General features: G+C 41.6%; 1 protein-coding gene and 1 long non-coding RNA gene across 2 annotated transcripts in view; one reads left to right on the top strand and one right to left on the bottom strand.

Moving 5' to 3' along the window:
• The window catches only part of LOC116665845 (procollagen-lysine,2-oxoglutarate 5-dioxygenase 2-like), a 44,123-nt gene extending 29,306 nt beyond the window's left edge, over window positions 1–14,817 (bottom strand). Inside the window, exon 1 of the mRNA XM_032486861.1 lies at window positions 14,285–14,817. Within this exon, the coding sequence (XP_032342752.1) occupies window positions 14,285–14,399 (115 nt within the window). The 5' untranslated portion in view covers window positions 14,400–14,817. The remainder of the gene's footprint in view (window positions 1–14,284) is intronic.
• LOC116665847 lies at window positions 685–19,884 on the top strand. The gene is made up of 3 exons (XR_004322582.1): window positions 685–945; window positions 19,151–19,154; window positions 19,874–19,884. It is a non-coding gene; the product is annotated as an uncharacterized LOC116665847 (long non-coding RNA).
• Window positions 19,885–21,242: the final 1,358 nt, after the last annotated feature.

Raw genomic sequence — 21,242 nt, 5'->3', positions numbered from 1 at the left:
CAGAGCTTCCCTGGCAGTTCAACTCTATTAAAGCATTATGTAGGCCAAACAGAGAACAGTTTATGTATGATGTCTTTTGCAGGTAATTGTACATCTTTCTTTCTTCTCCTCTTCCTAAGCATTTTCTCATGTCATTCAATATCCTTTTACAAATAATTTTTAAATGGCTGTAAAATATTCCATCATGTTACTTTATATTCATTAAACTACTCTCTAATTACTAGGGATTTAGAATTTTTAAATGTTTGTTATTAGAAGTAATGTTGTGATAAACTTTTTGATTATAAATGTTTTCATCTCTATCTCCTTAAAAGAAATTTCTAGACATGAAATCACTGAACAGAGTATAAAGATGTTTAATGCCCTGGATTCATGCTGACAAACTGTCCTCCAGAAATGGTGTACTGATAATTAATCATGTTTTAGAGGGCTCATTCCCCACATTCTGACCAGCACTGATACCAACATCCTTTTTAACTTTTACAAACCTGAATGTTAAAATTTCGTGTTACTACTGTTCTAATATCTATTTTATGGTGCTATAAAGCTGAATATTTTCAGGTGAAAAAACAAAAAACAAACCAAAAAACAGCTTCATGAACAGGGAAACTGGAGGCATTAAAAATAAGTAGGATTTTGACAGTGGGAAGAAACTGGAAAAACAGATATGACTAAAAAAAAAGATAAAAAGCATTGTCTCTTGGTTGGATAAGAAGTCCAGTCTGAATATCGAGTGAAAACTGGGAAATAATGATAAATACATTGGGAAACAGGAAAGGCATGGGAACTTTCTAAACAGAGCAGTGAAATTAGACATGTGCCGTCAGACTACGGCAAAGTTTCTCAACCTCATCTCTACTGATGTTTGGGGCCAAATAGTTCTTTCTGGTCGGGGGCACGCTGTGCACTGTCAGCAGCATCCTGGTCTCTAACCACAGGGTACAAGTAGTACCCACCACTCCTGACAATCAAAAATGTTTCCAGACATTATCAAACATCGCATGGGATGGGGGGAGGGGGAAGGGCAAAAAGCCAACACAGCTAAAAGCTACCGGACTTGAGGAAGATTAGTATGGAAAGATGAGGCAAGTTAATTTAACAATTTAAGAAGCAATTATAACTGTGTGTATAATCATTCTGTGATTGCGCCCAGACCAAGAGTTGCAACACGCAATAAATAGTGATGCAACCTACAGGGAGCTACGGCGAACAGGAGTGCACCAGTATCACCTGCAGGGGGAGCTCTCCTCACATCTGCCTGCCGTGGCTGCCATGTGGGCCGGCAAATCAATCCAGGTCTCCAGGCCTCCTCCCCACCCCAGCCAACCCCGAGAAATAAATTCCAGACTTTTAAATAAAATGTCCTGATTTTAAAAACATAGGACTTAGTTCAAGTTTTCTGAAAAACAATATGCAGGCTGAATTTGACCTTCAAGCTGCCAGAGATCAGTCGCCCCCACTAAGGTGGTGATAACTTAAAGGGGGGTTTAGGAGGAGAAATTGATGGATTTTGATAAAACAAACAATAAAAAGACAGTTTTGAGAACAGAGGGCGGAAGGGAACTTGAATAAGTATTTGATGACACGAAAGAATTGCTACTGAGTGTGACAGCAGTCTTAAGATTTTGTTTTTAAACAGGCCTTATCTGTTTGCAATATTCAATGATATAAAAATATTCTTTCCACTACAGATTAAACCAAAAAGAGACAGAGAAAATAATGGGTGAAACTCAACATATCTGTATATCAAGAATAAATAAGAGGAAGGAAGAAAAGTGATTCAAAATTGTGAATTTGAGTAAGTAATCCAAGAACATTATCAAAGAAACTGCACCACTAAATCTCTTTATTTCCTTTGGGTTCCCTTGGAAAAGGTTGTCTTTATATCTTAACTTGTGAAAACTTATTTTCTAGAATTCACTGGAAGCCTAAACTTTTCTCTCCACTTTATCATTCAGAATACAAGAATTAATTCCATACATTGTATGTTTCACTTTAGAATAATGCTAATTATACTGTTCAAAATAATAAATTCAGTTAGCAGCACTTACTGAGAAATTTCTGTTTGCAGACACTGTGCTAAGCTTCTTACTGGCATTATCACATTTAGTTTTCAAGTCAACCTCAGGGAGCAATAATCATTATAAATAAAGAGACTATGATTCAGAGAGGTTAAGTAACTTGTTTCTAGGACAATCAGCAAACAAGTGGTAGAGATGGGATTTAAATTTAGGTTGTCCAATTCCAAAATCCCATCCCCTTAGCCATTATTCTACACTGTCTCCCCTGGGGCATCTTTCATAATTAGCATACAAGCAGTTTGTGAACATCTGGCCTTAAAATAAATCACGTATTCCAGTAACCCAGGCAAGCTCATACATACATTTAAATCGCATTTAAAGGTGTCTTGCCCCCATCCGTTCAGAGAACCCTCTCTGGCTTTATCTAGAAAGCAAGCATTCCCTCCTGTACCACTTGTGCAGTTGCCCTAAAGTTTAAAGCGCAAACTAGCAACATTCTCAAATTCTTAATAATAATTCAGGATGAAAGTGGGACCAATGCCACTTTCCAGATAATTCAAAGCACAATGAACTTGCACCTCAATTTATCAGAAACACCCAGAAATGAGAAGCACCCTCTTCCACCATGGAACACGTCCATGGTTGCCATCATAGACACAGTGCCTAAGTTTCCGAACCTCTGCTGGTCACCACAGCAACCAGCGAATTCCCTGTAACCAAATGAAAAGCAAATCCAGTACTGCACACCGTCTCAGGGTGCACGGCCCACCAGGACCCACGACAGGGGATGCAGGCTGGGAGTCGTGGTGTGGCAGGAATGGCTGGGATGTACAGTTTATTCCAGTTAATATGAAATGCTACACCATCAATTAGCATAATCCAGGTAAGTAAATTCCTCATATGAAAATATTCAAACCCACATTTCCGCTGAGGGTGTGTCCAATTTTACATAAGCAAACTTGTAATGCATTTGAGGCAGTGGCACTTACACATATTTCTGAATTAATTGCCTGAACCCACTGAAATCACGCATTTTATACTTGTCTATCATGCTTACAAACAATTTCACTTCCTCTCCTCCACTTAATCTCCGCCTCCCATCACCTCTTCACACTGAATAAGACTCACTTTCCAAAAGGATTTTCTACAACTCACATATGCTTTAACCTTATTCAAACATGGACTGCTCTGACACTTACTAAGAAAAAGTCATACCTTGCATCAGCAAAGAATTTAAATTCAGTTTTAGAAAAGGAGATATAACTGTCGACTGCAGACATTGCTTAAGTTTACATGCATGGCTTAAAACAAGCCTTAGTTTATCTTTTACCTCAGCCTGAAAAATCTTACCTATCCACTCAGCCATAAACTGTAACCCACCACAGTGCTGCTGCTACTGGTATATAATAGAGCCATTCAGTGACTCACTATGAAGGAGGGGGTTTGGCTATATAGGATTATGTACCCTAAGAAAAAACTCTGTGCTTACACTTGAGGGACATAAATGTATCAACTACTTTATATTAAACAGTAACACAAAGGGTAATCATTTTAATAAAACGGACTTTTCTTCAACCTTACCTACCCTACAGGAGAAACATCTGCTAACGCTTCCTCGCTTATTCAATAAATCACAGTTCATCTCCAAAAACAACATCCAGACTAAATGGCTCTGTGATTTTTGGTAATCTTACATTTGAAAAAGTAACAATGGTATGTTTTCAAATATCAAGCCACCCTCTTTCCCATCCAGCTGTTTAATTTGAACTGTTTCCTTCAATTTACATAAAATCTCTCTGCAGCAGTAGGAAAAATAGCCAGAAAAAGAGAAAAAGCACTGGACACCATTACCGCGTCCAAGGATTGGGTCTGTATGAGACTTCACCACTTACTACGCATGTTCCATCCTAGAGGTGCAAACACACGTGGAACAGACGTTACTGCGACAATGGTTGAGCAGTATATATCAAAGAGAAGTCCAGATCGAAAGGCATTCCATCTTTCTACTCCATTCTCAAGGCTTAACAGTCATCTCTGTGCAGACACACACACAATGCACACAGATACTTTTCTTCCAGGAGCTGATTTTCTTTATATTTACCATGTTTCTAGTTTACTAAATGCAATCATATTTTAAAGATATTTAATGACTCTAAAAAGTGATTTGATAAGTGTTTCAAGAATATTTTGGAGGAGGGCTTCCATTTTTCAATAGTACATTTCATTAAAAAATTCTTTAACTTCTAAAGAGGTACCAGCATCACTTTTGTTAACCAACAGAACTAAAATGGTCAGGACTGAAATATAGGTCTATAAAGTTATTTTTAAAAACCACTTACAATATTTAAATATACTGAGTTATGATTCTTCTCAGAAGACAGAAAACAGCTGCACATAAACACCAGACTGTTTTTTTCCTCTCGCATTAAAACACTTGGAATATTTTTAAATGTAAATTTAATTCTAGTTATTCTTGGCCTTACCTTCTTACCTCTAAATCAAAAGTTAATTAGGGGAAAAAAAACAATATTGAAGTCTAAGTCTAGCTCCTGATAGAATAACTGGAATATTAAAATACAAAATAACTTTGTATCTTTGTTTACTTTTGCCTCACATATATTAATAGTAAGTTTCCTTGAGGTCTCTTTTCTGATGCCTGCAGCTCTTTGTCTCTGCTACACATCCTGACGTTTAGAATTCAGACCATCAAACAGCAGAGGCAGAGAGATCATAAATCACAGAGATGTCGGAGAGGCAAGGGAACTGTCTCAAGGTTGGTGACGGAAGGGTCAGAGCGACGTCCAGATGTCTATCCTCTTGCCCAAAGGCCAGGCTTCACCGTAAGTGCTTCTTTGACTTGTTCAATTTTACACATGCATTATTTTCCCTGTAAGAATCTTAGAATTTTCAATGTAGAATAGGAACCAAGCCTAATGCATTTTTTGTCTGTCATGTTTTGTTTTTCTATTCTTCCTCCACATAAGGCAATTCAGAACAGACTAGCCACTCACTGAATAAATACTCACTGAGTTGAATTTTTAAATATTAATTGTCACCTTTCAGAGTTTCACACACTAGTAATTATCTGTAGCATACATTTGTATCTAAGAAGTTATAACAGTGTTAATTACCTCTAGAAAAAAAAATGTATTCTGGCAGATCTTTTAAAGGTAACTAAGTAAATGTAGATTTATTAAAGTATGTATGTTCATAAAAACAAATGTAAATTACTACTCAAAACCAAGAATTAAAGCAATATCAAAAACACAAAAACTTACCCACGGAAGAAAACAAATGGCTAGTGTTATGCTGACAGGTACCCACGGAACTACAGAAATACGCAGCCCACCTACGTCTAGAGAAAACACTGCTGTCAGCTCCTCTGCTACTCAGACACAACACCCATGTGTGGCTTCTCCCCCACACAGACCAGTGCTCCCACACCAGCGGGGTGTCCTGCCCTTCGATTCAACTCCACGAGAACCAGCACAGGGCCCCCAGGTTAAGGGCAGGGTCCCACAAGACAGCCCCCACTTCTGACACCAGTCACAGGCAGTAGGTCCGCAGCTCATCCACAGCTCCTGTCTGACCTGGCTGCGCGTCAGAGGTTCCCAAGAACCCCAGAGGCGAGAAAAACAGTTGGCTTACTATTGCCAGTTTGCTACAAAAGATGTTTTAAAGGATAAAAATGAACAGCCAGATGAAGAGATACCCAGGGCGAGGGCTGGACGAGTCCGGAGGGCAGGAGCTTCTGTGCCCACGGAGTTGGGGGGCACCACCATCCTGGCTTGTAGATTTGGTCCCCCATCTGGAAGCTCCCCAAACCCCGTACTTTAGGGATTTTCATAGAGGTTTCATCACATAGCACAACTGATTATTAACTTATTTTCAAATCCCTTGCCCTCTCCAGAATATTGGGGGGTTAGGGCTGAAAGCTCCAAGCTCCTAATCATGGCCTGGTCTTTCTCGTGACCAGCCCCCAGCCAAAAGCCCACCAAGAGTTGTCTCGTTAAAATAAAAGATGCTCCTATCACCCAGGAAATTCTAAGGGATTTAGGAGCTCTGTGCCAGACACTCCTTTCCCTCAGGAAATTGCAAGGGTTTTAGGAGCTCTGTGCCAGGCACCAGGCTCAAAGACCAAACAACAGAACAGGGAGGTAGAGACCAAAGTGTGTGTGTGCGTGTGTGTGTGTGTGTGTGAGTGTAAAAATATATACATATATGTGTGTGTGTGTGTATATATATATACTATATATATAATATATATATTAAATATATATATACATATTTTTTTAACTATTTCACAATGTTTTAACACTTATCTACCCGTGGGCTTCGTGGACTCCAACCCTGGAAAAGACCGAGCTGTCTGTGTAAAAAAGAAAGTGGTGAAGAGAAGTGAGGTGTGGGATGCAAGAGTGGAGAAAGAAAACTGAGCACAGCACACCACCTGCGCCCCAAGGATGTGCTGGGATGTGGGTCTCTAACTAAAGTCAGAGTAGAGTAAGAACTCTGAGTCTCTACTTTGGAAGTCTGTTCACTGCTTTGCTTTGGTGGTTTTCCAGTTTGGAGCTGTGTTTTGTTTTGCCCTTGGTTACCTAGTAAAGTCACTGTTTAAAAAATTCCAACCTTGTTTAAACTGAACTAAGAAGAAAAGGAGAATTGTCCCCCTCCAGACGTGGCAGACAGGAATTTCAGAGGCTCTGGACGAGCAAGGCACTCTGGTCACAGCTGCGGTGCCAGCTGGAGGCCAGGAAAGATCCAGCAAGGCTAACGCAGGAGACGGGGGACCTCAGAAGACAAGGGGCCTCAGAGCTGGCTTGGGCATAACTGGAAAATCCCAGCAGAGGGCCAGCCTGCCCTCTGCACAACAGCTCCATACGACTTCCCAGGGCCTTAGACTAGGAAGGTCATTTTAGTCTGCCTGAAAACTGCTAGCCAGTTTCTTAAAAAAAAAAAAATTAAATTCTATATTTGTTTAATTTTTTTTTTTTTTTGGCATGCTAAAATAGCTGCTGGAGTTTAGTATACTGTTAGGCCCAGGGAAAAAAAGAATTAAATGTTCAAAGAACCAGTTTGAGAACGCATTTTAAACATCTAAAAGTAATTGGCTCCATTCTAGCCATGTGTGTAGCACCAAAAGTAACTTGCACCCTAAGGCCCCATAAAAATTGTAGCTTCAAACCGACAAAATAGTCAACAATAGGGCCTTGCTGATGGGACCCTGGCTCTGTGTCGGGGCTCTGTGGTCACTGGAATTAAGATGTAGAGTTTCTGGGGCTTTTCCTGAACAATGTCCCAGAACCAGGAACCCAAGACTGCCAGGATTCCACGTCCTTCCTCCACTTGCCGCTGGGCCTACAGAGTGAAGCCGTGCCTGCGCAAGATGCATATTCAGTGTCTCCTTAGTGCCCCGGAGTATCTGGGTCTGACTGGGGCAGGTGATGGGAGCAATAAAAATTGCATATGCTGGCAAGTTCCTTCCTGCCATGAGAACCTTTATGCATGATGTCCATAGCATTAGAAGAACAGAACCACTGCACTTAAATCAGAGGAAAATCCTCTCTATGGAAGAAACGTTAAAACAGATTGGTAACTAGAAAATAAGTAGAATTCTTTTTGAAAATTTGAGACTGTAACCCTAAAGAAAAAGAGCAGATGATCAGTTAATGTAATAACTCCAGGATGTCTTATTAGTCCAAAATAATAGCAATGTTAAAATCAATATAACAAATGAGGTTTAATTATAAATCTAGCCCATTTTAGAAACTCAACCATGTTTGTTAGAAGCACTTTTTCCTGACCACTTAGCCCCCTTCTTTTAGCTGTGTCCTTGAAAACTTTTATTTGTATTAAAAGTTTTACAGAATATACTAAGAGTAATCAGCATGTTCTTTGAATTGTTAAAATGTGGGGGTTTTTTCAATTCTAGTGAAGATTTTGATTATAAATACAGTAGTACTTCAGAAATACGAGTCTTCAGTTCAAAGGGAGAGGATACTCAGATGTAGGAGACCCTGTCATTCTGTCTTAATAAAGACTGTGAAGTGTCCCCCATCACTCAGAAACTTGCATAAAGACTGATACTCCCTTGTAAAAAGAGTAAAAATCAAAAAGAACAGTAAAAGTCAAAAAAAGTACCAAAAAAAAGTAAAGGAAAAGATCAAAATAAAGCAAAGATTGTCTATTCACTATTCATTTAGAGTTTTCTCCCTAATTAAACAAAATTTGTCTAACCCTATAAAAACTAAACTTTAAACCAGATTTTTGTAGCAGAATATAAATAGTAAACACAATATATTTCCATAGTAACAAATTAAGCATTTTCTCACTTAGTCACATCTCTTTTAAGAAATAAATTTAAGGGGGGAAATAGAACCATATTTCAGTAAGAATAAAAAACGATTGTTACTTTCCCAAAACTGCTACAGTATGCTACTAATACAATCAGGCCTGAAAAATACTTATGAATCAATCTAGTAACTAAGTATGTAAATGCACTAACTTGACTTAGTTTTTTTTTAACAGATTTATATTTAAAAACTGAATTAAAATTATTAACAGAACGTAATTTCCCTCTTTTAACATACAAAAGAAAACATGATGGAAATCTTTCCTCTAGGTATAAAAATAACACACCTTCGCTCTTCGAATTTTGTTTTAAATAAAGTTATCCTAAGTGGGAAACATTAATGTTTTGTTTAAAAAAAAAAAAAACTTTAAAACTTATTTAAAGTTTCTGTATCTTTAAATTATAAACAGTATTTTTTGAAGGAGCATTCTTGGGACACAGTTAATAGGGCAGTAATAAATTCAGTAGCACCCTTACCAAACACAGGTTGCAAAATACGGGCCTTAGTATAGTAAGTAGCAGATCAACTATACTTCAATTGGAAAAAAAAAAAAAAAAGCAAATAGCATAAGGACAAGAAGTCACAATACACTGTTTAAAATCCTACTACTCTGGATAACTATTTCTTGACTAACTAAAATCTCAATAGCTCTGAAAATTAGTTCTGTTTAGTGAGGCAACCATACCACAGCAAATGCAAACAAGTAAAATGTGAAAGAAAAAAAATTTGTCAATTTAAACGTCACCAATTTCTCAGTTTAGCCTAATTTTTTTAGCAAAGATTGAAGAATAAAAATATTCATTGATAAATGTTCTAAACATTTCCTCCCAGGAATGAGGCCACAACTCATAACCAAGTTTCTAGGGCAAATTTCTAAAACACACACAAGCTCTGAAGAAGAAATATGTTATCTCCGTTCCCACCTACAAGCTGTTTAATTCATTTTTTTATCACGACTACACTATTTACCCCAAGGTACACGTCTAGTTAGCATCAAGCACCGTGTTTAAAAAGATGTAACAGAGAAGCTCTCTGTTTGATTTCAAAATGCCACAGGAATCACTGGCAAAGTTTAAAATGAAAAACAGCCCTCTCCAATGCCCGGAGCCAGCTGCTACTGGCCAGAATCCGGCTCTTTCCAGGACAGCAGCAGATCTGCAGGAGACATCGCTAAACAAGGAACGTCGTCTCCCAAGTGAGGGTCGGCAGTTTTCTGCACAGGGCCAGAGAGTAAACAATTTAAATTCTGCAGGTCATATCACTTCTGTGGGGACTCGCAACAGCCACAGAAGATATGTCAACCAATGTGGCTATGAGCCAAGGAAACTTTATGGACCCTGAAGAGTGAATTTCATATAACTCTCACATGTCACAATATGTTACTTTTCTCTTCAGCCATTTAAAAATGTAAAAACCATCACTGGCTGTATAAATACAGGTAGCTGTTAATAGTCTGCTGGATTGGGCCCATGGGCCGAAAGTCTGCCACCCTGGCCTAGCACCCAGCCTTCCCTCAGCCCCCAACTACCGCTCCCCCTCCGTTTACATAAACCTACAATGAGTGCTCTTTGGAAAAGCATCGCTTTTGCTTCTTTAGGTCTCTGATGCCCTTCTTTAGGCCTCTGTTTCTTTCCCACAGCTCCCAAAAGTCCAACAGAACAAAGAGAGGTCAGAAAAGACACAAAGTATGGCCTGAAGAAGGCGCACCAGCTCTCTTGGGCTGCTTTCCAGCTATCTTCTGCAAGTGGCATAACCATTCCCCATGCCCATTTCACCATCTACAAAAATCAAACAAAAAAAAAGGATCACAGTATTTCTGAAGGTGTGGTTTTATATGCAGAAGGGTAGGTAGAGCAGAAAATACAACTTGTGGATAAGAGTTGCCAACCACAGTTCAGAAACAAACTCTTGCCTGATGTTTCATTGGGAAGTTCCTTGATCATGGTTGTGTATGGGTCCCTGGGTAGAGAAAGGAAGTTCACCGAATTGAGTTAAAATTCTGGGAGAAAAGCAATCTCACTGACTGCATGACAGTTTTCATGATTCTCGGAGCGGGCCAGAAACTCGACAAACATGAAACGAGAATCTCTTTGTGTTAAAAGAACAGGGAAGGCACTGGGAGGTGCAGAGAAATGAGTAAGACTCAGTCCTTTACTTCAAAGATGTAAATGGCCACATTGGTTGACATACCTTCTGCGGCTGTTGCGAGTTCCCACAGAGGTGATATGACCTGCAGAATTCTACTTTATTCAACATAAACATGATCTATCATACAAAGCAGGTAGGATTTGTATAAACCAACAGCATTAAGAAGTCAGAAAAAGAGCCAAACAAAAGACAGTAAAGGGGAGAACTTCCTAGGAGCTAGATCTAAACAGAGAACAGACTTCCAAGGAGAACAGGAGGCACAGAAATGTGAGAGCCTCGTTCACGTATAGATCTAGGACCGCAGGAGGCGTGGATTCTCAGCTCCACTAGACATTACTATGCTGCTCTCCAGAAATGTCCTACTCCCATTAGCAGTTGGAGAGTTCTCATCCTCACAAGTTGGTATGATCAGAGCCTATTTTTAAATGCTTTAGTCAATGTGATGGGTAGAAAAGATCATCTCAATCTAATTGTCTCATCTGCCCGCCACATTCTCAAAGTCATTTTGTATGTCTGTTTTTATCATATAGTTGGATGGCAGAGTCTAAGGATGACAAGTTGTTTTGTGTGGCTGGAGCCCAGGACACAGAAAGTACACAAAGGACAAGCCTCCCTCTCTTCTTCCAGAGGTTTCTCCAGGACCTTGGTCTCTTCCTCTCCGCCCCATAAATTGCCAGTTTGCATCAACAGATAGGGACAAACTTTCCCTTTCCTCCTTGAATGTGCCAGGGTAAATTAAAGACTTTATAAATGAACATGGTTGAAAAATACTGGTCTTCACAGAAACATCTGAAACCATTTCCTCCGTTGTTGCCCAAAACTTGGTTTCTGCCCAATTTAGATCATGGAACAGTCAAGGTACCTTAGAAAACAGACAAAAACATTGATCCAGGTCTGCAGACCTGGTTACAAATGCTTGGCAGAAATATATCCAATCCTTTCCTTCTCTAATCTAGAAGGCAAAAAAAGTATAGGGAAGATAAATCAGGGTATGAATGTGACTTGCTGACATTCATTAGGATGGTTTTGCCTCGAAAGCTCCCGTGGGGATAAAATTTTAAGGTAAAATTCTGATAGCTGATTCTAAGAGAAAATGATTGATTTTAACCAAATTCGTGCTTCGAGTCTTTCCATGCTAAGAACAAAGTAGCAACCAAAAAAGAAATGAACACAGTCCACAGCAGAACTCTCAGTAAACAGAACAAAAAGCAGTGTTCTCAACTCTAGTTAACACACAGCATCAAAGCTAGGAAAAACTATTTTCCAAAAACTGATTAACATGATTCAAACAGCACATTCCCCACTACGGTGGAAAGATGGAAAATCACTATAAATATCCGCTTCCTAAAAAGCGTTGCTATTATCATTCTGGTAACACTAGAATGCCTCATATACACATAGATTTGTCTAATTCAGTGGTTTTCAACCCTGGGCAATTTTGTCCCTGCAGAGACATTTGGTCACTTTTCATTTTGAGTCGCTTTTTATTTGCACACCTGGAGAAGGGTGCTCCTGACATCTAGCGAGTAACAATGCTGCTAAACATCATACAATTCACTAGACAGTCTACCACAATTATTATCTGGCTCAAAATGCAAAAAGGGCCACAAAACCCTGGTCTAGTCTATTTCTTAGTGGCTATCTGAGATATGGTGACCAACACAGGGGGTCAGAGATGATAAGCACTCTTCTTTAAGACTTCCCATTAAGTAAGCTAGACAACTTAGAGTCCTAAAGTTTGCTTGATATTCACATAGATAAAGAAAATTTTCCAGTTAAGCAATTTTCAGTTGTAGTATTTTAGCGAGAAAATGGAACATAATCCAGGATTCTAGCTATGTTATCAAGCACTGTCCCATCTATATTTATATTTATTAGCTTATCACATCTACCTAATTAACGAACAGTTCATAATCAAACTGGCTACTGCTGATTCCATCAAATTAATATTTTTCTGCATTTAGATGATATCTGAATTTTCCATGCCCACTTATCAAAATCAGTCCTCAAATTTCAGCAGTAGGTTTTACGTGGTCATTTTCTGAAAAAAAAAAATCATATCTGAAATATCCTTTCTCTGATGTTACAATCCATTAAAACTTTACTGTCCAGCTCCATGAAACTTAAAAGTCAGATTAGGAATGGAAGATGATTTTGAATGTAAACCTAAAGGCAGCTACAAAGAGATGCCTTCTACAAAAAAGTAAGGAGTGTTGATAACAAAGTGAAATAAAATATACAAAGGCTGAAGAGGTCCCTCTAAAAGCAGCAAAGCCCTGAGAGGTTATTTTATTTCCCAGGAAGTTTTCTCGGGTGTTTCAACAAAGAAAGTCATTTTTTCTGGGGATTTTTTTTCAATGTCTAGATTTCCAAGTTTGCTGAAGGCATTTACTTGTCTACTTTCTAGATGTTACACTAAAAGAAAATTTTGAAGTTATGAAAAAATTTCAGTTCAAGTTTAAAGAAACCAAAAAGGTTTGAGAAACCCATTTTGAAGCCACCACATAAATCTGAAAGAAAAGTATCCTGTAACTGACAAAAATCTATCTGAATGCTTAAGTTTCTCAAGCTAACAAAGCAAGTACTGTTTGGGAGGAATGTAGAAAGATGGGCAACTTAGTCCACAGTTTTCTAAAACACTTACGGAAAGCCAAACTATTGCTTACATGGATTAACTGGGTTTTACACCAAATGCCAACTTCTAAATGTACACCTAAAATAGAAATTTCTGTCCTTGTGTTTAGTGTAAAGTTCAAGCAGAAAAACGACTTATTTACTCCCCCACCAAAAAAAAAAAAAAAAATGACAAAATGATTTTAATCTGAAAAAAAAAAAAGCAGTACAGCAGAAGGACATTTAAATGCAAGATCTAATTTCATGGAGCACAGAGTTAGAGCACAAAGTGGAAAACTCCAAGGGTATCTCATGTGCAGCAAAGGGCAGCAAAGTATGTTTGGACAAACATGTGGTGGGACTCCCTTTAATCTTGCTAAATGTAAAAAGTCTTGTTTTACATGAACTTGACTGAACTATTCGGGGCAGTTCGAGCTTCTGAAAACAAGAAATGGCATTAAGGCTTTAAGGAAAGGGGTGGCTAAGGGGAGAAGCTGTAGACAGCTTCCCCTCCAAATCCCCAAGGAGGAAAGCTACCGCCTGGAGGTTACCGGGTAGCCAAGCAGTCTTACTGAAAACAACCAAGGTTTTGAGCGTTGTTTTTGGCAGAAGGTAGGTGTTACCGGCTGCTTCCTGGGGCGCTGGAAGGAATGTGTCACCATCAATCAGAAAGTACACTGAGCCCCGTGTTCAGGTCACAGAGGGAGTACTGCCTCGTCGAGTACGGATAAGTCATGCCAACTCCAGCAAAGAAGAAAGGAAAGCTGCAGGACAAGGTGTTGGTACCCACTGACCCGCAAGACCAAAAGGAAACCCCAACTTGTGCTGAAGAAAACTTCGTGCGCTCTCGGCTTTCTGAGAACGCCAAGCGCCCCAGAGGGCGGATGCTCCCACACTTCCCCGGGGACCAGCCCCGCCCGCGCGCAGGACCTCGGCGGTCCTGGGGCGGGTGGACAGCCCTCCGCACTCACCTCGGTGGTCCTCCGGCAGGACAGGCTCCCACCCACTCACCCCTGCGGGCGTGGGGAGGGGCGGGCCCCCTCCACCTACTTCACCTGGCAGGCTCCACGCGAAGGGCTGGCTGCTGGATGAATGAACTGGCCGTCCGGCCGAGCCTCACGAGGCCCGGCGGCCCGCGGGGGTGCTCACCTGTGGGGGTGCTGGAGGGCTTCTCCGAGTCTGCACCCAGGCAGGAATCCCAGGGCTGGAGGACGAGCGCCAGCAGCAGCAGGGGCAGCCGCGGCTTCACCGCGCACCACCCCATCTTCGGCCCCGCGAGGGTCCGCGGCCTCCGGCACCCCCACCGCCGAAGGAGGCCCACTTCTCGCGAGAGCCGGGACCCCTGGTCCGCCCGGGGCCGACGACTGCGGCAGGGAGCGAGTGCGCGCAGGGAGCCCGCGGCCGGCACCCCGAGCGGCGCGGAGGGCGGCCGGAACCAGGCGGTCGGGGAGGCGCGGAGCAGCGGGCGCCCGAGGCGCCGCGGGCGCCTTATAGGCTCCCCGAGGGGGAGGCGACGGGGCGGGCCGCGCCCTGGCTATTGGCCGCCGGCTGACCCGCTGCGCCGCTGCGTGCACCGTGCGGTTGCCTCCGCCGGCCTGCCCCAGCCCCACGTCTGGGATTGTTTGCTCCGACCTATTTAAGGAGCTGTCTGCGGCTACGTGTGGAGGCTCACGCAGGGCTTCTGGCTGGAGCCGGGAAGCGCGTACTTAAATTTGGGAGTGGGCCTGGGACAGGGGGAGGAGACGCCGGGAGTCTGGCCGGCGGGCGGCGCTCGCTGCTCCCTCCTCTCTGCTGCCCCGGCAGCCGGAGCTTCCCAGGAGCCTCAAAGGGTGCGAATCTGCCCCTCTCTGGATTTGGATCCTACCCCCGGGGCAGAAGTGACTGCAGATCGGCAGCAATCTTGTCTGAATGGGACCTCGCCAAGCAATGAACTATGGAAATTTACACACACACAGACACCCACACACGCACCCGTTAACTGAGGGGCAAGTTTCTAAACCCTGTTAAAGGAAGGCCCTGTTTCTATTTTACTCTGTAAACCTAAAGTTTTTATTGTCCATTGAACATCTCTTCCTCCTCTGACTGTGCCAGGCAAGCCGTGGACTCTCTCCAGTAATGGCTTGGAAATCCTGCAGAATCGGAGTCCAGCATGTGTAACCTGGGGCTGTGCCTTACAAGGTCTTCCTTCAGTCCACATGGAAAATTACTCCCAGAGATGTTGTCAGAGCCATCTCAGCTCCCTGGCGCGTCCTCTGCTTCCAGTTTTGACTCATGTCTAAGCAAATGCCTTTAAATGTATTACTTCTCATTACATTTTAGCTAGCCCAGTAGTTAATCTACAGGGATAAGCAGGGGCAAATGCATAAATTAAGACAAAAACCTGACAATTTGCCTCATATATTTCATGACATGAGATAGCTTATGGGAGAAAAAGATTCAGACTGGCAGTGTGGCAGTATTTTATAACCTTTTACCTCTTATCTTCCTAAAATGGGGGAGGGGTGAGAAAAAAAAACTTATTTGAGCCAATACCCTGTCCAACTCAGCCTTTGAAGTTAAAACAAAATTATTGGAAAGGATGTGCCTCTTATGATCATATTTTGTCTGAAATTAGCATGATTTCTAAGTAAGATGAGTACTAAATGGTCACATTGAAAAACAGGTGGAAAAACCTGCAAAGAAATGTTGCCTGGGTGTGACATTTTAGAAAAAAGAATTATTTCCTGTGCCTAGAACTAAGCCAGTTGTTACTGTGTTTGGAAGGTTTGGTCTCAGTCTTCTAAGGCGAATTTGGAAAAAGTTCAGAGAAGAGCAACAAATAATTAAAGAAATGGAAAGTATGACCTGTGACAGTGAAATAAGGTTTATTTAGACAGAAGAAGAAAGGGCTAAGGAAGAGATTCCTTAACAACATCCTTCACTGTCTGGCCAGTGCCACTCCGTAAAACTAGGCAGAAAAGCAAACAGCATCAGTCCTCCGAGTCTGAGGACTCTGCTGGGCATGGCTGGTCTTTTGGCCAAATCTCAATCTCCAGAATTCCAAACCTGTCTACTGTGCCTGAATTTGGCAAAACTCCTTGGACTTGACTTCTCCCTTCCCTGGTTGTCCAGTATCTTCAAGAACTTGCATGGTTAGAACCTAGATTTCTGCCCTCCCAATCCCCCTCTCAACCCCATGCGCACTTACAGCCTCTCTGCATCCCAAGTGTTGTGTGTGTTTCAATGGCCAAGTCCACCAAAAATTACAGGTTACTTATGACATTCCTCTTTCTCTGTTGCGAGTTAACAATATCAGGACTATATGACTTGTATAAAGTAAGTGTTTCTTTGGGCTTTTCAAAATAGCCAGACACATTTATCACTGTCTGAAAGATCTCAATTCTAAAACCCTGTCCCTTCTGCCTCCTTATATTTCCAGCTGTCTGTTGAACGTTTCTACTTGGACGTTCCACTGGCACAAACTCCAAATGTCTAACTCATGAAATCCAGATCCCACTCACAGCTTCCTCACCGCTGTTAATAATACAGCTGCTCTCTAACTCACAGAGCCTCAGACACTTTCTATTTCTCTCCTCCCACCACCTCCCTCCCCACAACACACAGAGCTTGACTCCAAATCCTGTCTTTTTTTTCCCTTTGCATTTTCTCTCCTCCATTCCTTTCCATTCTCCCTGCCACCTCACCAAAGCACTTCTGAGTATGTCCTAACTGTGCTGTTTGATCTGTTTCCTAGCTGATCATCCTCCCCAAAGACCCTCCTGCCCCCATACACCATGGCTAGATTCATCATCCTTAAATATTCTTTTGATTACTTTGTTCTCAAACTCAAAGATTTCAGAAGGAATTTGAAAGCAGACCAAATCCCTTAACCTAGAATTCAAATTCCTTCACTATCAAACCTAATCACCTCTCCCTATAGCCAATCTGATTTGCTTTACCATCTCCCAAAGCAGACCAAAGACTATTATTTTTTATTCTCTGGAGTTTGGGTAATAATCACTGTCTTCACTTTGGTTCTTCCAGAGCCCAACCCTGAGCCAAGTCTCAAGGAAAGGGGGTAGTTGAGGGTAAAGTGACACAGGAAAGGAAATTTCAGCCAGTAGTGAATACATTATTAAGTCCACCAGAGTAGGTGATCATTACCCCACAGGACTGATGCACAGCACACCCCACACGAATGTCCCAGCCAAGAGGCAAGAGAATGATGTGCCCCCGACACTCATCAGTCATTGATTAAGGGCGGGGGCACTCATTCGTACTCAGGCATCCCCAGCCTGCTGTGTTTACAGGCATGACAGCTCCCCGGGAATGATGCAGGTCTTGGCCAGGGGAATTCAGGTTGGTAGATTCAGAAATGGTAAAGGAATTTGAGGAGAAATAAGAGAAGCACTAACAGTGTCTGCTCAGCCACCATGCCGTTATGTTATCCCTCTATCTAAAAAGTCCTTCTCCAAACCTCTCCTCCTCCATTCATTGGGCTCAGGTTCCACCTCCTCCAGGAAGCCCAACTTAAGTGCCTCACTCTGCCTCAGTCTGGATTAGGTCTCCTTGTTTCATGCTGTCTAACTCCTGAAACAAACTTCTTTCATTTTTGACAATCTTTTACTAGAGATTTTGTTTATCAAGGGCAGGATCCAATTTTTCTTCATCATTGTACTCCATAGTGGCACAGAGGAGAATGTATTTATTCATTCATTTATTCACTCAAAAAATATTGACTGTGTACCTAATATATCTAAGCACAGTTCTAGATGCTGATAAAACAAATATATCAGTGAAAAAACAAACAAATATCTCTATCCTTCTGGAGATTTTACTCTTATATAAAGAAAGAGATAAGAAAAATATAATGGTGATAAGTGGTAGAGAGAAAATAAAGCAGTAAAGGTAAGTAGGAAGGACCAAAAAGGAGAGAACACGCTGAAACTTTGAAGACAGGGGTCCTGGGAAGGCCTCACTGAGATGATGCTTGAGCAAAGACCCAACAGTGGTGAGGAAAAGAGGTGATTGTCCTGTGTGGGGGAAATATATCCATGAAGAAAAACAGGAAGTGCAAAGGCCTTGTGGCCAGAACATGTCTAGAGTGTTCTAAGGGGGCAAGAGAGAAATGAGCAGGATTTCAGGGAGCACGGGTAAGATTAGGAGGAGACGAAGCCTGAGTGGTAGCAGGCAGGGACGGGTAAGCAGACGGTGTGCTGGTGTAGAGCCTGGTATCAGCCTTGGCCTTGGGGACATTCTGCTAAGTGAAATAAGCCCGTCACAGAAGGACAAATAATGCAGGATTCCACTTAACTTTAAAACAGTCAAACTCAGAGAAGCAAAGAATAGAATGGGGCTGGGGCTGGGAGAGGGAGGACGGGGGGGCTACCAATTGATGGAGATGAAATCTCAGTTATGCAAGATGGATAAGTTCTAGAGATCTGCTGTGCAGTGTTATCTCTGTAGATAACAATACTCTATTGTTCACTTAAAATTCTGGAATGAGGGTGGATCTCATGTGTAGTGTTCTTACCATAATTGAAAAAAAGACAGAGAGAGCCATTTGGATAGTTACAAGCAGAGCAGTGACATGATCTGATGTAGGGGTTGAAAAGGAAGGCAGAGTCCAGATGCTGGGTGAGACTAAAACTAAGGGAAATGGAGATGAGTGGGGACATGAACTGCAAAGCATGGAGGCCAATTTGGAGCCTAATGCACTGGTCCAGATGATGCTGTTTTCAACTTGGTTGGTAGCAGTAAAAGCAAGTCAGTTTTGAAATGAATTTTAATTGTAGAGTCAACAAAATTTGACATTTTGAATGTGGGTGTAAGAGATAAAAAAAGGGAGAGTCAAGGATATTTATTCAGTGAATATTTGTTGAATGAATAAAAAGTAAAGCCTTGGGAACACATGCAATAGCCCTGGGGGTGGAGAGGGAGGGAGAGGTTAAATGTAATAGATGAGAAGGAGAAGCAACCAGACAGCCAAGAGCTGAAACTCAGAGAAGACAGACCCATTAGGGGACAAAAGAGGAGGAGAGTCAGCAAAGGAGACTGATAAAGTCGGACAAACAGGAAAACATCTACAGAAGAGAGACTTGGAAAATAGGAAGAGGAAGCGTGAGAAAAGGTCACTGATTTCAGCACTGGGGACAGGAGTTTAAGATCCAACTTTAGATAGGAGCAGAAAGGACAGGGAATGAAAGGCACAAAGTGGACAGGAGGGTGTAAAGCATTCAGTCTACATCAGACCTCCCCTGCCCTTATCAGGGGGCCGCTTTTCTAATTGGAGGGTGAGAAGGTTGCCACCAGTCTGAAGGTTCCCTCTGACTTGTGGCCCCAGCTGTTTTCTTTTTAAATTCTTTCAGCTGAGCTGAAGTGATCAGTTTTCAAGGTTCAAGAGTTAGAAATGCAAACAAAACCAGTGTGAGACAATCAAGTGAACTGCTTAGCATATGGTAAGCATAAGAGGTTTCTTCACCCAAGAAAAACAATTATTTATCACAGGGGAAATGTGCCTGGGTTACCTTCTGAAGGTTTTTTTTACTCCTCTGGTTTCAAGAACCCTTTATTTATGAATCCTGGTTCTCATTCAGCACTTGTAGCCAAAGCATCACTTTTTTTTTTAAACCTTCATTATATGTTTTAGACATCTGAGCTTGATTATATAGAATCTTCCCTGGGCAAATATGAATTGTGAAACCCTTGTACCTAGCAGAATGATGTCAGATGTAAAACTAAATTCAGCCAGATTCAAAGTTGGAAGAGCAGGCCAGGATAGGAAAGAGAGTCAGAGAGCGTACAAGTATTCCAAAGATGGTCTTAGCAGATGTTTTGTGACTAGTCACACTGATTTGGACAGAGCTGTCTAGGCTATGAGTCACCCTGCAAGGTCGGCAGCATAAGTTTGTGGCTTCTGCATTCAGTCTTCCAAACATACTATACCGAAGTTTTAAGCTATGACATATTTATTGACATAGGTAACACCAGAATGACATTAATTATGATTAACCACAAAACAGTGTCAAAATTTTCTGGTCCAACAATAGTTTCTCTCTTTTTTTTTTTTTTTTTTTTTTTTTTGAACAGCTTTCTGCCCTTCTGGTCCTTTATTCTCCTGCTTCTCAGGACCATGTAAATCCTTTCCCTGAAACATCTCTGCTCAGAGGCAGATTTGCCCTGAAGCTAGTAAAGTGAAGTATCAGTGCCCCTCACTTGCAAACACCTCTATGGGTGTTGGGATTGACTGAGACTCATGTGGTATCCTAGATTGGGAAGGAAGCTAGATTATAATCAGAAACAATTACTAAGAAATTATTTCTCAGGAACTATCTAAAAAGATCTTAGGAGAAAAAGAGACCCCAGCCCCAAGGATCCAGTAAACTGTTAGGTTTTCTTTTCCTAAGTGAGTACTCACTTCTCTACCTTATTTTGTATTTGTAACTCTAAAGTCTATTTTTTCTTAAAGATCCCTAAAATAATGTAAATTTTAGGCCTCATTAAACCACGATTCACTCCTTGTCCTACCCCTAGAATCTAGACCCAATCCTTTCCGTAAGTGTCGAGATTGTAAGGAGTCTATGATCAGCATTTCTCGGCTCAGCCCTAAGATGGGCCTTCCTTCATCAACTCTGATCATATTCTCTGCCCGGTTTCCAACACTGATATGATTATCTTCCTCCTCTGTGACTGAGCTCGTCCTTACACATCTGAGCTCAAGTGTCCTAGCCGTTATCTTGGATCCCTGTCTGATAGCCTGCTTCATCTCAGACTGAGGTCTTTCCTTGTCTTATTGTAAATCTCCAGAGAGCAGAATTCGATAGCTTCCTCAGCCTCTGAAGCTGCTCTGAGCCTCCTGCCGGCACCATCTTAACCACCCACTGTTGGGTGTTGCTTTACGTGTCCTGCCCCATGACCGGCAGGTCTGCTGGTTCTGGTCATCTCTGTTCTGGCAGAGCTGATTATGGTAGAATTGAACTTAACATTCATTGATTACAAGCATCTAAGTCAACAGAATACTATGAGTTAAATAACTGAATTATAATGTCACTTGGTGAGGCCTCCAAGAATGCTACTTTGAAATGAAGCAGAGCCTAACTAAGAAAATATACAGATCCTTACACAACAA

This window comes from Camelus ferus, chromosome 1 (genome assembly GCF_009834535.1).
Source record: "Camelus ferus isolate YT-003-E chromosome 1, BCGSAC_Cfer_1.0, whole genome shotgun sequence".
Taxonomy (NCBI): domain Eukaryota; kingdom Metazoa; phylum Chordata; class Mammalia; order Artiodactyla; family Camelidae; genus Camelus; species Camelus ferus.
Note: the sequence above shows the minus strand (reverse complement) of the source record. Positions and strands in the feature narration are given on the sequence as shown.